The sequence below is a fragment of the Bufo gargarizans genome, chromosome 2, assembly GCF_014858855.1.
Source record: "Bufo gargarizans isolate SCDJY-AF-19 chromosome 2, ASM1485885v1, whole genome shotgun sequence".
Classification (NCBI taxonomy): domain Eukaryota; kingdom Metazoa; phylum Chordata; class Amphibia; order Anura; family Bufonidae; genus Bufo; species Bufo gargarizans.
Genome location: NC_058081.1, coordinates 516,154,627 through 516,168,905, shown reverse-complemented (window position 1 = coordinate 516,168,905; position 14,279 = coordinate 516,154,627). Strand labels below are relative to the sequence as shown.

The following is a 14,279-nucleotide window of genomic DNA, read 5'->3' as shown; positions in this document are numbered from 1 at the left end:
GGCTGACTGATAGGCGCGTCGGGTGCCGGGGGCCCATGCGCTTTCCAAGAGGATACGAGTCGTTGACGATAAGCCTGGGGTCGTCCACTGCTCCCCGAAACTCTGCATGCAAGAAGACGGAGAGAGCCGTCTGCCACCAGCGGATGACGTTGGTCCAGGGGTCCACGAAGGAGATCCGGAAACGAGGGAAGGAGAAGGGGAGTCTCCACCAACAGCTCCAGGAGTTGAGGGAACCACGACTGGGCTTGCCAAAAGGGAACTACCAACACCAATTCCGCTAGCTGCAGCCGTACCTGTGACAGCACTCGTGGGATGAGCGCAAACGGTGGAAAAGCATAAGCTCGGAGCCCCGACCAATCTTGCAGCAGGGCGTCCACAGCCTCCGATAGAGGGTCCGGCCTCCAACTGTAGAAACGCGGAAGCTGGGCGTTCCAACGTGAGGCAAAAAGGTCCATAGAGAGAGGTCCCCAAATCGACCTGATGGAGGAGAATACCGCCGGATCTAATCTCCAATCGCTGAAGTCCGAAGAATGGCGAGAGCTCCAGTCCGCGAAAGTATTGCGAAGTCCTGGGATATATTCTGCAACCACTGTGAAGCCGTTGTCGAGGCAAAAGTCCCAAAATTCCTTCGCCAGGTGTGTCAGGATCGAAGAATGAGTGCCCCCCATGGCGTTGACATAACGCACGGCTGAGACATTGTCCATCCTGAGTCTGATGCATGCTGACATCCTGTCCCTGGTGAAGCTGCGAATGGCAAAGGATCCCGCTAGCAGCTCCAGAGCGTTTATGTGAAGGTGAGACTCGTCGCCTGACCAGGGACCTCCGGTGGAGACCCCATTGCAGTACGCACCCCAGCCGGAGAGACTGGCGTCTGATTCCACGATGAGATCGGGCTGAGGTCCCACAATGGCTTTGCCATTCCAAGCATCCAGGTTGGAGATCCACCACCTGAGCTCGTCCCTCGTCTCGCGGTCCAGGGTCACCATATCCGCATAAGATGCTCCCGCTTGAAGATGGGCGATCTTGAGACGCTGCAAAGCACGATAGTGCAGAGGAGCCGGGAAGATGGCTTGGATAGAGGAGGAGAGAAGCCCGATGATACGCGCCAGATGACGGAGAGACAACTCCGGAAGTCTCAACGAGCGACGCAATTCCATGCGTATGGACCTGACCTTGGCACCTGGAAGGTATAAAGTTAGTTCGCTGGAATTCACCACAAACCCCAGAAACTCTATCGACCTGGAGGGCTGGAGACAAGATTTCTCGGTGTTGATGACGAACCCAAGACCCGTAAGAAGAGACATCGCAGAATGCAGGTGTATTAGGAGTTCCGATGGAGATTGAGCCATGAACAGGATATCGTCCAGATAAATCACCAGACGAATACCCTGACTGCGGAGCCAAGCTACCACAGGTCTCATCAACTTGGTAAAGCACCAAGGGGCTGATGAGAGGCCAAACGGTAGGCACGTGAACTGCCAGAGGAGGTTGTGCCAACGAAACTGGAGGAGTAACCGGGACAGGGGAGAGACAGGAACCGTCAGGTAGGCGTCCTTCAGGTCTAACTTCCCCATCCAGTCTCCCGGGAGTAAAAGATCTCTGAGTAAATGGATCCCCTCCATTTTGAAATGGCGGTAGCACACAAATCTGTTCAGACTCCTTAAATTTATCACTGGTCGGAATTGACCCCCTTTCTTTTCTACCAGGAAGATATTGCTGACAACCCCGACAGAGTGGGGAGGAGCCCTTTCTATCGCTCCTTTGACCACCAGAGCGTGAAGCTCTTGGTCCATGCAAGCTCGAGCTGGTTCTGGCAAGACCAGCGGAGGAGGGTCCGGCAGAGACAAATGAGAAACCGTGAGATCTATCTGAAACCCTTGGATTGTGGACAGTATCCATGGGTCGGAGGTGACCTGGCTCCAAGCGGGCAAAAAATGTCGGAGTCTGCCCCCGATACAGTGGCTGGAAGAAAAACAACGGAGTTGTGGACTTACCGAGAGGGCGTCTTGATCCAGCACCGCCTCTGAAACCTCTGGAGCGGAACGACTGGCCCCTGGATGGGAAGAAGGAGGACTGTGGCCTCTGGTCCTGGGCTGCCGATCGTTGTTGGTAGGGACCTCGAGCGTTTCCACGCGTCTGGAACTGGACACGGCCGGACAGACGGCCCCTGAAGCTGCCGGCCCTGTTAGAGACACGCCCGTGGAATACTCTGCGCATGGAGCTCTGCGCTTTATCAAGGGCAGTAAAAGCCCCCACAAATTTGCCCAGGTCCTTAATGAAACTGTCTCCAAAGAGAAGACCTTGAGCCTCCTTACCCGTCTCGGTAAGCGCCATATTGGACAGTTTGGGCTCAATTTTCATAAGCAGGGCTTTCCTACGTTCAATAGAGAGGGAGGAATTGACATTCCCTACCAAACAAATGGCGCGCTGCGCCCAGCCACTCAGGATTTCTGGGTCTATGGCCGTACCCTCCGTTCTGGCAGTCTCAGCCATTTCAAAAATTTTTGTCAGGGGTCCTAGACTGTCTAAGAGCTTGTCCTGACAAGCCCTAAGGGCTGAATCTAGGCCCTTGCGGGGGTTAAAACCCGATTTCGAAAGGAATTGGATCATCTTCGGATCCACGTTTGGTGTCTCACATACCTTATTCGGTATTACGGAGCGGGGGCATTCAGCCTTTAATTTGTTACGTGTCTCCTTGGAGAGTGGCTTCCTGATCCTATTCTCCAAATAGTGAGCCACGTGAGGTAAAGGTAACCATTCAGCCGACCTAGGATGGTGCAGGCTGTCCGGGTCGAATAGAGGTTCACCCTGCGGATCAATGACAGAGTCAGGGCCCGGGGTGTTCGCCTCAGGACCCGTCGAAGAAGGGGGTAGGCTAGGTGGAGAGAACCCGTCAAAGTCATCAGCTACGCGGACCCCGGCCAGGTCCATGTCAGAGGCATAGTAATCCTCATCTAAAACCTCCTCATCGGACTCCAACTCTGAGTCAGAACTGCGTTCGGGTCGGGCCCGAGCGGACTTCCACGCGCGCGTTTTTTCCGCCTGGCGCGGGCAGGCTCTCTTACGTGACCTACGCACGTCGTCTGTTGATGGAGCTAAGCCATCTGTACAATCATTTCTGGAGGTTACAGGGGTAGGTGTAACAGCCGGAGTAGGGGCAGGGGTCTGCGCTCTAAGCGCTTGTGATATAGACTGCGAAATCACCGATGACATATTCCCCATAGCATGTGCAATAGCAGCTGAAATGGACTGTTGTAAATCCATCCCGTGTGATTCTGCTTGGGCGGGAATTGTACTAGCAGGGGGGGCCACCGAGCTAGTGGAGGCGTCCATTGGAGAGGGCAGGGGAGCTATATCGCTGGGGGAAGACATGATAGCAGGGAGTTAGTCACTCCTGAGAGAGAAATACCAGAGGCGCAGTAACAGAGCCGGCGAGCGCAGGAACTGGCGATGCGTGCGGCGGAGGCAACCGGAAACGGAAGAGGGAGTAGAGGAACGCCCCCCAGGAAACCAGGAGGAGTAAGATGGCGGCCGCAACGCTGAACCGGCCGCCGTGTGGTAGGTAAGGGAGTCCCAAGATGGCGCCCGAGAATCTCGGGCCCGGCGCTCCTCCCACCCCAGGCAAGCGAGCGCCGAAGTCTCGCAATCGCGAGACTTCCGACGGCAAGGCGCGAACTAAGGAAGGGGAAGGAGAAATGGCGCCCGAACAGTAAGCAAACAGGGGGGGGGGGGGGAGCGCCGAACGCAACAGGGAGCGGAGATGTGAAGGCGAAACAGGAGTTCACCTTGCCGCAAGAATAAAGACACAGACACCCTAAATAAAGGGGGGTTAGACAATAAGCGTCCTCAGTGACCACTAAAGGAAGGCAAACAGGGGTATACAGCTACAGGTTGCCCCTAGCAGGCAATTAACAACTCAGGGATGTTATAATAAGGTTAATCACAAAATTATAACCACGGTATAATAAGGTTAATCCCAATATAATACACAAAAGGCACGATGTACAAGACAAGAATATAGGCACTTATCTGCTGTGGGCAGCAGCAAAGAAAGAGGAAGAGTTGTATAGAGAGGACCTATTTATGGACTGGTTTATGGGAGGGGTTATCTGGGGGTTGGCCCTTTAAGGTTTTATGTTAATTCTTTGCTGCTGTGGATTTTCAGTAAAGAAAGAGTGATGCAATACTCGCCTCCGTGTCTTGTTATAAAATCACAATTATCTGCTCAAGCTGCCCTAGCTACCCCCCCAAAAAAATTCTGACACTGGACCAACATCTCCAGAAAATTACAGAAGGTCGGTCACTGGTCTCATCTACTATTACTTTCACACTTGTGGCAGAGGATTGTGGCAGGCAGTTCCGGCGACGGAACTGCTTGCTAGATCCGGCAATCTGGACGCAAAAGGATGCATTTATGAGACGGATCCGGATGCGGATCAGTCTCACAAATGCATTGCAATACTTTCCAGTTGTCATCCGAAAAAATGGATCCAGTATTTAATTTTTTCACAGATTTAATGGTCTGCGCATGCGCGGACGGAAAGAACGGATCAGTTTTTCCGGAACACTTGGGGCCGGATCCGGCATTAATGCATTTCAATGGAAATGAATGCTGGATCCGGCATTCCGGCAAGTATTCAGTATTTTTGGCCGGAGAGAAAACTGCAGCATGCTGCGGTATTTTCTCCGGCCAAAAAACGGTAAGAGGGACTGAACTGATGCATCCTGGTGCATGATAAGGGTGCATTCACATGACCGTATAAATGGATCCGCATCCATTCCGCAATTTTGCGGAACGGGTGCGGACCCATTAATTAAAAATGTTGTTCCGTTCCGCGGCCCCGCAAAAAATGTGGAACGTGTCCTATTCTTGCCCGTGGTTGCGGACAAGAATAGGCATTCTCTATATAGCGCCGGCCATGTGCGATCCGCGGTTGCGGACAAGAATAGGCATTCTCTGTATAGGCATTCTCTATATAGCGCCGGCCATGTGCGATCCGCAAAATGCGGAACACACACGGCCGGTATCCGTGTTTTGCGTATCCTCAATTTGCGGACCGCAAAACACTTACGGTCATGTTAATGCACCCTAACTGGAATGCTCTCCATTCAGAATGCATTAGGATAAAACTGATCAGTTTTTTCCGGTATTGAGCCCCTAGGACGGAACTCAATACCGGAAAACAAAAACGCTAGTGTGAAAGTACCCTTACAGTGGGTCTACAGTATACAGTATGCACCCAGAGAACTTTCCCTCTTCTGCTAATGTAATTCTCCGATTGGCCACTTGGTGTCTCCCGTACTCCTCAACCTGGAGCTGTAATTCTAGTCTTTGCCACTTGGGGCCTCCCTCTGCTCCTCACGTTCTGCTTTGTCTCATCCCGCCTCCCGCTGCTGCAGTACGGCGGCTGACCGCTAGGCGTCCCCCTCTTACCCCCGGGGACCCGAGCAGCGGATAGAGGAGAAGTGGCTGCAGCAGCGGCTCGGTGTGCAGGGCCGACCCCGGGATGATGCCGCCCACTCCTCCCCGGTAACTGCAGGACAGGGGATATGGACCAGGGACTACGAGGAACTACAGCCGCCTGCACCATCCTCATCCTGGGGATCGGGCTGCAGCTGTACCGGGGGGCGGCGGAAGGTAGGTGCAGAATCCTGCAAGCTGTGTGGATGGAAGGGGAGGGGGCCATATGCAATGTGGGGGACACTGCGGAAGGTGATGGGAGAGTCATCCAATCCATATGCCCCTACCATCCCCTTAATGGGTGCCATTATCTGCCCCTGATAATGCCATAGACTGCTCCTGATAGTTAGCACTAGTTGCCCCTGATGCTGCTGGGTGGCAGTAGTTGCCCCGATGCAGGTGTGTAGGTGGCACTTTTGTCTTCCATGCCTCCAAGTGGATGGGAGCCATTAGTTGCCCCTGGGGTCTGTGGTGGATGACACTAGCTGCCCCTGACTATGCCCTGTTAGTGCCACTGCCTGCTGCTGACGTCTCCAGTGGCTGTCACTAAGGATGCTGTCTGGTGGATGCCATTAACCCCTTGTGTTTCTGGTCAGTGACACTAATGGCCCTGGGTGCGCCACGGTGGCCCATATTCTGCTGGTGAAATGGATTGATGCCACTGGTTAGGTGTCACAAGATGTCCATGATGCTGGTGGTGGATGTTGCGGCGGATGCTGCTGATGCTCGTATCACATGACAGCAGATATATAACATTATGTTGAAATTTGACGCATTCAATAACTGCGATTGGCTTGTATAGCGGTCTATGTGACACGATGGAAGTTGGCGCTGATCACATGACCCCCCCCTTTTCTGTGTCATGGTCACCCATCACAGGGTTGAGTTTGTGCTATGGAGGAAATTGATCAAAACTGGTGTAAAGTAGAACTGGCTTAGTTGCACATAGCAACCAATCGTATTGATCCTTTCATTTGCCAAAGGAGCTCTGAAAAATGAAAGGTGGAATCTGATTGGTTGCTATGGGTGACTAAGCCAGTTCTCCTTTACACCAGTTTTCATAAATCTGCCCCACTGTCTAGACAGGATTATGGTGACGTGTAGTGCCTCCTACTGTCTTATCTAACCTACGCCATTTTCTAACAACATGGCTGCTTGCTTCAGGTCCCAGGGGCCCTTTAAATGCCATGTGAGGGAATTTCCTGTTTAAAATATTTGTGGAGCCCAGAAATGATCTGATAAAGCGGCAACAATGTGGCATACGGAGCCACTAATTATTGTATATCTTGAACCAGGCTCTGGCTAAAGGATAGTACTAGTGCAGAGCGCCCCTCACTGATCAGTATATGTGATAATATCAGATCTATTCCCACTCTGGAGTGAGCTTGATTGTCAGCTCTGTGGTCCAGGATTTAATGTGTTTCAGTAGTTAAAAGGGGTTTTCGAGGTTCCTGATATTGATGACATATCCTGGTACTAGCACTATGAATGGAGTAGGAAGTACATCGCTGTAGTGGCTGTGCTGGGTTACTGCAGCTCATACTGAAGTGAATGGGAGCTGAGCTGCAATAACCCAGCACAGCCACTACACTTTGAGCGGCGCTGTGCTTCCTGCTCCATTCAGAAACAGAGGATGTAGGGAACAGGGTGTCAGAACCTCGGATAGTAATGACTTATCCTGAGGATGAGTGATCAACAGTGATGGCCAGTTTACATTGTTCGCCCGCAAACACATGAGGGCTGCCATCTTTTCTCACAAGTCCGGCGAGGCACAGGTAAGCCCTTACCTGTGCCTGTGCGCGAGCCGGTCTGAAACAAATGCAGTCAGCGGGAGCAGGCAGTTCCAAGAACAGCCGCCGGGGGCCTTCATCGGGCTGTTCTCGGAACTGCGTGCTCCCGCTGACTGCATTTGTTTCAGACCGGCTCGCGGCACAGGCACAGGTAAGGGTTTACCTGTGCCTCGCCGGACTTGTGAGAAAAGATGGCAGCCCTCATGTGTTTGCGGGCGAACAATGCGAACTGGCCATCACTGTTGATCAATATCAGGACCCCTTTAAACAGATAATTATTGGTAACGCCATGACATGACCATAATCAGAAGGGGTTCAACTTATGTAGTAAGTGAGAGACAGCCAAATGTATCATCCACAGATGTCCCCCATAATAGCATATCGCTCACAGATGTCCCCATAACAGTGTGTTATCCTCAGGTTCCCCATAACAGTGTGTCATCCACAGGTGTCCCCATAAGGCCTCTTTCACACAGGAGTCCCAGATTTGCTCCGGATGCGTCTCGTGTGCATTGCGTGAAAACCACGCGAGTAGGCACGCAATTGCAGTCAGTTTTGACTGCAATTGCGTTCCGATGTTCAGTTATTTTCGCTAGTGCAAAACGCATTGTGAGAAAAAACTGAATGTGGTACCCAGACCAGAACCCGGACTTCTTCACTGAAGTTTGGGTTAGGTGTTCTATTCATTTTATTATTTTCCCTTATAACATGGTTATGAAGGAAAATAATAGTATTCTTAATACAGAATGCTTAGTACAATAGCGCTGGAGGGGTTAAAAAAATAAAATAAAATTAACTCACCTCATCCGCTTGATCGTCTTCTTCTTTCAGGACCTGCAAAAGGACCTTTGATAATGTAATCACGCTCACCGCGTGGATCTTCTATCTTCATTCAGCAGGACCTGCACTGACGTCAGATTACGTCATCAAAGGTCCTTTTGCAGGTCCTGAAAGAAGACGATGCCGGCTGCGCGATCAATTGGATGAGGTGAGTTTATTTATTTTTTTAACCTCTCAAGCAACATTTTAGTAAGCGTTCTGTATTAAGAATGCTATTATTTTCCATTATAACCATGTTATAAGGGAAAATAATACAGTAAATTGACTTTTATCAACGCACAAGTGATGCGTGAAAATCACCGCTCATCTGCGCAGCCCCATTGAAGTGAATGGGTCCGGATTTAGTGCAGGTGCAATGCGTTTACCTCACACATTGCACCCGCACGGAATTTTTGCCCGTGTGAAAGGGGCCCAACAGTGTGTCATCCACATGTGTCCCCGTAACAGTGTGTCATCCACAGGTGTCCCCATTACAGTGTGTTATTCCCACATGTCTCCATAGCAGTGTGTCATCCACATCACAGGTCTTGGCTGTACCCTGTGGTTTGTATGGTAAATTATTCACATTATACTTTTTTTTAAAGTTAGTCTGTCACCTTGATTAAGGGCTATTACAATCTGTATAAGCAGGAGTTCCGATTGGTATGTGTTATCGCCATACTGCCCCCTGTTCCTCTGCTGTGCTGGATTACATAGTGCTCAGGCGTCCTCTCCATATGTGTGCACGGGCCAGCAGTCTGGACTGTATTTCAGTATGGCTCTGAGCCCTCGCAGGGGCACCAGGGACAGTATGAAATACCACTCAAGGTAAGGTCCCTTTCACACAAGCGAGTTTTCCGCGCGGGTGCAATGCGTGACGTGAACGCATAGCACCCGCACTGAATCCTGACCCATTCATTCCAATGGGTCTGTGTACATGAGCGTTTTCAGTTCTGCGCTGCGTGAAAATTGCAGCATGTTCTATAGTCTGCGTTTCTCACGCAGCCCTGGCCCCATAGAAGTGAATGGGGCTTCGTGATGGTTGCTAAGAGATGTTGTTTGTAAGCCTTCAGTTTTTTATCACGCGCATGAAAAACGCATCAAAACACATTGCACCCGCGCAGACAAAACTGCGTGAACTTGCTTGCAAAATGTTGCGATTGTCACTGAACGCACCCTGAACGCATCCAGACCTAATCCGTATCCTTCATGTGAAAGAGGCCTAATAGTCCTTAATGGAGGTGACAAAATAAAAAAAAAAAAAAAAAACTTTTACTTGCCCATAGCTGGAGGCAGGGTCATTGGAAGAGACTTTGTTATTGACTAAAAAGATTAACCATTTCTAGGTGACACCAAAGCCCGGAGATGGTGCTAACCTCTGTGTGCTTCCACCGTACTGTTTAGTGTCCCCCAAAAAGAGTAAACGTGTATTTACAAGGGTAAAGGTGCTGCCGATCACTTGATAAACGAGTAAAACGGTCGTTTAGCGGGTAAAACTGTAATTCATGCAGGCACCTAAATTACCATTTCTGGGCAGTAGATTTGTATGGTGTAAACAAGGATCTGCTGCCCAGAAACAATGACGCCGTATGAGGACGAGCGATCCCAGGAACTATCCCTTGTCCTCATACTGTGGAGGAGATCGCTGCATGTAAATGGGAACTTCACCTCAACTGAACGAGCAGCGGACTGTCAGGAAGGAACAGTTCCTTCCCGACAATCAGCTTCTCCTTGCACCGACTAAATACACCTTAAGGGCTCATGCACACGAACGTATTTTCTTTCCGTGCCCGTTCCGTTTTTTTGCGGACACTAGGCGGAACCATTTTTTTGCAGTGGGTCCGCAAATAAAAACAGAAGTTACTCCGTATGACCGTTCCGTAAACAAATAGAACATGTCCTATTATTGTCCGCATTATCGACAGGGATAGAACTGTTCTATTAGGGGCCAGCTGTTCCGTTCTGTTTTTGCGGACCGCAAAATACATACGGTCGCGTGCTTGAGCGCTAAGAGCGCAGTCACACGGCTTCGCCTTGTTTTATGGTCCGCAATTACGGATCTGCAAAACACGGATGCCATCTCTGTGCGTTCCGCAATTTGCAGAATGGAATGGGCAGCCCATTATAGAAATGCCTATTCTTGTCCGGACATGCTCCATATTTTTGTTATATTGTTATATATTATATCACGGTGTGCTGTCCTCATCTTTTGCAGGCCATTGAAATGAATGGGTCCGCACATGTTCCACAAAATTGCGGAACCATTCATACGGTCATGTGAATGAGCCCTAAGACTGCGCCATTTTACAACTTTTTTTAGACTGATTTTCTATTTCACATCACATCACTTTTTGTCACTTGATGGAATTGGGATTAAAGGGAACCTGTCATCACCTTCATGCTGCCCATACTAACGGCAGAATAAAGTAGAGACAGGCGAGTTGATTTCAGCGGTCTGTCATTTAAAAGTTAAAAGTAAGTGGTTGCCGAGAACTAACATCACAATCATTGCAGACCGGGCCTGGAAAAGAGTCCGGCCACCCGAGAAGAGTCCTGGTTATCCATGACTTCCTGCTCTCCCGCCCACCTGCTGATGGCAGAGTCTTCTACCTAGTTTCCCCCCCCCCCTCTAGGAGACAACTGCCAATCATCGGCAGGTGGGCGAGAGAGCAGGAGATTATGAATAACCAGGACTCTTCTCAGGTAGATGTGACTCTTCTCAAGGCCTGGGCTGCAATGATTATGATGCTGGTTCTTGGCAACCACTTACTTTTAGCTCATAAATGACACAACTGAAATCAGCATTTCTGTCACTAATTTATGCTGCCCACAGTAAGGTCAGCGAAAAGTTGATGACGGGTTCTCTTTAAAGGGCTTGTGTCACTTCAGTAAGTGGCATAAATCAAGCCAGCAAAGGAAGCAATATGGACAATCACAATGCATTAGTAAGTGCCTTGTATTAACTTTCTCTACATGATAAATGCCATCTGCTGAAGTGAGACAACCCCTTTAACTATTCATTTGCTGCAGCTTGATGACTCGTGATGTACAGTGCATTCGGTCTTAAAACCTTTTCACTTTTTTCACATTGTGTTATTTTTTTATTTTTTACTTTAGCACAAGGCTGCAACATACGTTTTCCATAATCAATCTGCCCACTATACCCCATAATGAGGAATAAAAACAGAATGTTTTGATAATTTATTGAAAATGAAAAACTAAAAGCTTGCACTGATGTAAGTATAGACCCTTTACTCAGGACTTGAAGAACCTTTGACAGCGATTACAGCCTCCAGTCTTCTTGGGTATGGTGCCACAAGGTTTCCATACCAGGATTTGGGGATTTTCTGCCATTCTTCTCTGCAGATCCTCTCAAGCTCTGTCAGGTTGGATGGAGAGCGGTGGTGGACATTGAGTTTCAGGTCCCTCCAGAGATGTTCGATTGGGTTCAGGTCAGGGCTCTGGCTGGGCCACTCAGCGACATTCACAGAGTTGCCCCTAAGTCACTCCTGTGTCGTCTTTTGCTCCGTTTACTTTTCCCTCAACCCTCACCAGTTTTCCTGTCCCAGCTGTTAAATAACACCAGCAGCATAATGTTGCCACGACCATGTTTAAAGGGGTTATCCAATTCTAAAAATGCCCCCCACAATGCCCGGGCTCCTCCTATAGATCATACTTACCCCACTCTCCGGCACCTTCATCACTCCGGATCCCTGCACGGACACCACTGCATCTGGCCGTCACATGGATCAAAACATCCAGGGGGTGGAGCCAATAGCAGGCTGCGACTCTGACCAGCCCTATTGCATCACAGGTGACGTCGCCCGTGATGCTAAGGAGGCTGGTCACCATCGTGGCCTACTACTGGCTGCAACCCCTGTTGCCGGATGTTTTGATCCGCGCGACGGGCAGATGCAGTGGTGGCCTTGCAGGGATGAGTGACACGGGTGCCGGGGTAAGTATGATCTATAGGAGGGGCCTGGACATGGGGGGGGGGGCATTTTTAGAATTGGATAACCCCTTTAACTGTAGCAATAGTAAAGGGCTGAGAAAAGTAATAATAAAAATCACTGAAAATCAGCCAATGGAAATCAGACATTGCTTTTGAATCATTTAGAAAACAAACTAATGAAATTGGTCTGGAAAACTTTTGAGGCAATCAAGCGATTTCTGTAACTCTCATGGAGACTTCTGTACTTGTCCACAGGTATTTTGGCCCACTCCTCATGAGTAGGGATGAGCGAATCGACTTCGGATGAAACATTCAAAGTCGATTTGCATAATACTTAGTTTCAATACTGTACAGAGCGAGCACTCCGTACAGTATTAGAATGTATTGGCTCCGCGGAGCAGAAGTTATTACTTCGCGAAGTCTCACGAGACTTCGCATAATAACTTAATAAGTTAATTTTTACTGTAAAAAAACATTTCCCGAACCCAGGTTCGGTTCCAAGGTACCACTTGGAACCGAACCTGAGTTCGTGAAATGTTTTTTTTTACAGTACAAATAAATTTATGAAACTATTGCGCGAAGTCTCACGAGACTTCGCAAAGCAGTAACTTCGGCTCATCGGAGCCAATACATTCTAATATTGTACGCAGCTCCTGCTCCGCACAGTATTGAAATGAAGTATAATGCGAATCGACTTCAGATGTTTCATCCGAGGTCGATTCGCTCATCCCTACTCATGAACAAACTGCTCCAACTGCCTCGGGGTGCCTTCTCCAGACTGCATGTTTCAGCTCTTTCCACAGATGTTCAATAGGATTTAAATGAGGGCTCATAGAGGCCACTTCAGAATAGTCCACGCTTTGCTCTTAGCCATTCTTGGATGTTTTTAGCTGTGTGTTTTGGGTAATTATCATAAAGTGGCTTAGTTGCCCATATCAACCAATCAGATTCCACCTTTCATTTTTCACAGCTCCTATGGAAAATGAAAGGTGGAATCTGATTGGTTGCTATAGGCAACTAAGCCAGTTCTACTTTACACCAGTGTGATAAATCTCCCCCAATGTTCTTTTCATTGTATGCTTCATCTTTGCGTCTGTGAACATAGAGTTGATGTCACTTGCCAAAAAAATCTCCAGTTTTGTCTCATCTGTCCAAAGGACATTCACCCAGAAGCCTTGTGGCTTGTCAATATGCCTTTTGGCAAATTCCAGGCTTGCTTTTTTTATGATTTGCTTTCAACAGTCGTTTCCTCTAAGGTCGTTATCCATTAAGTCCACTTTGGTTAAGACCGCGACGAATAGTGCGATCTGACACTGATGTACCTTGACCTTGGAGTTCACCTCTAATCTATTTGGAAGTTGATCTGCGGTCTTTGGTTACCACTCGTATTATCCGTCTCTTCAATTTGTCATCAATTTTCCTCCTAAGGCCGAGTCCAGGGAAGTTAGCTACAGTTCTGTAGACCTTAAACTTCTGAATACTACGTGCAACTGTAGTCAGAGGAACATCAAGCTGTTTGGAGATGGTCTTATATCCTTTACCACAGGCATGTCCAAACTGCGGCCCTCCAGCTGTTACAAAACTAAAACTCCCAGCATGCTCTAATAGCTGTAAGCTATCCAGGCATGCTGGGAGTTGTAGTTTTGGAACAGCTGGAGGGCCGCAGTTTGGACATGCCTGCTTTACCATGTTTGTCTATAATTTTCTTTCTAATCTCCTGAGACAACTCTCTCTTAGCTTTCTTTGGTCCATGCTCAGTGTGGTACCCACCATGATACCAAACAGCACCATGACTACTTTTCACCCTAACAGGCAGAATGACTGATTACAAGTTTGAAGAGACCTGTAATGCTAATTGCAGGACACATCTTAGCTTAAAGGGGTTTTCTCATCTCAGACAGCGATATGCCCCCATTGTCGTATAGGTGAGGGTCCCACCGTTGGGACCCGCACCTATATTCAGAACAGAGCCACCTATATTGAGAACAGAGTGAAGGAGAGCGAACTGCGCTATTGCCGTCTGCCCCATAGAAATGAATGAGAGCATGGGCCGCGCATGCGCGGCACTCTCCCTTTCACTTCTATGGGAGAGGCGGGGATTAGCGCTTGGTGGTGGACGGACCCTGGGAAATCTGGGGTCCTCCAGCCACAGCGCTCCCCGCTCCGTTCTCGATATAGGTGCTGGTCCCAGCGCTGGAGCCTGCACCTATCAGACAATGGGGGCATATCCTAGCAATATGACCCCATTGTCTAAGAT

General features: G+C 49.2%; 1 protein-coding gene across 2 annotated transcripts in view; it reads left to right on the top strand.

Moving 5' to 3' along the window:
- Positions 1-5,451: 5,451 nt before the first annotated feature.
- The window catches only part of KIAA1549 (KIAA1549 ortholog), an 80,933-nt gene continuing 72,105 nt past the window's right edge, over positions 5,452-14,279 (top strand). For both annotated transcript variants that reach the window (XM_044281322.1, XM_044281321.1), the window contains exon 1: positions 5,452-5,638. In XM_044281322.1, the coding sequence (XP_044137257.1) occupies positions 5,551-5,638 (88 nt within the window). In that variant the 5' untranslated portion in view covers positions 5,452-5,550. The remainder of the gene's footprint in view (positions 5,639-14,279) is intronic.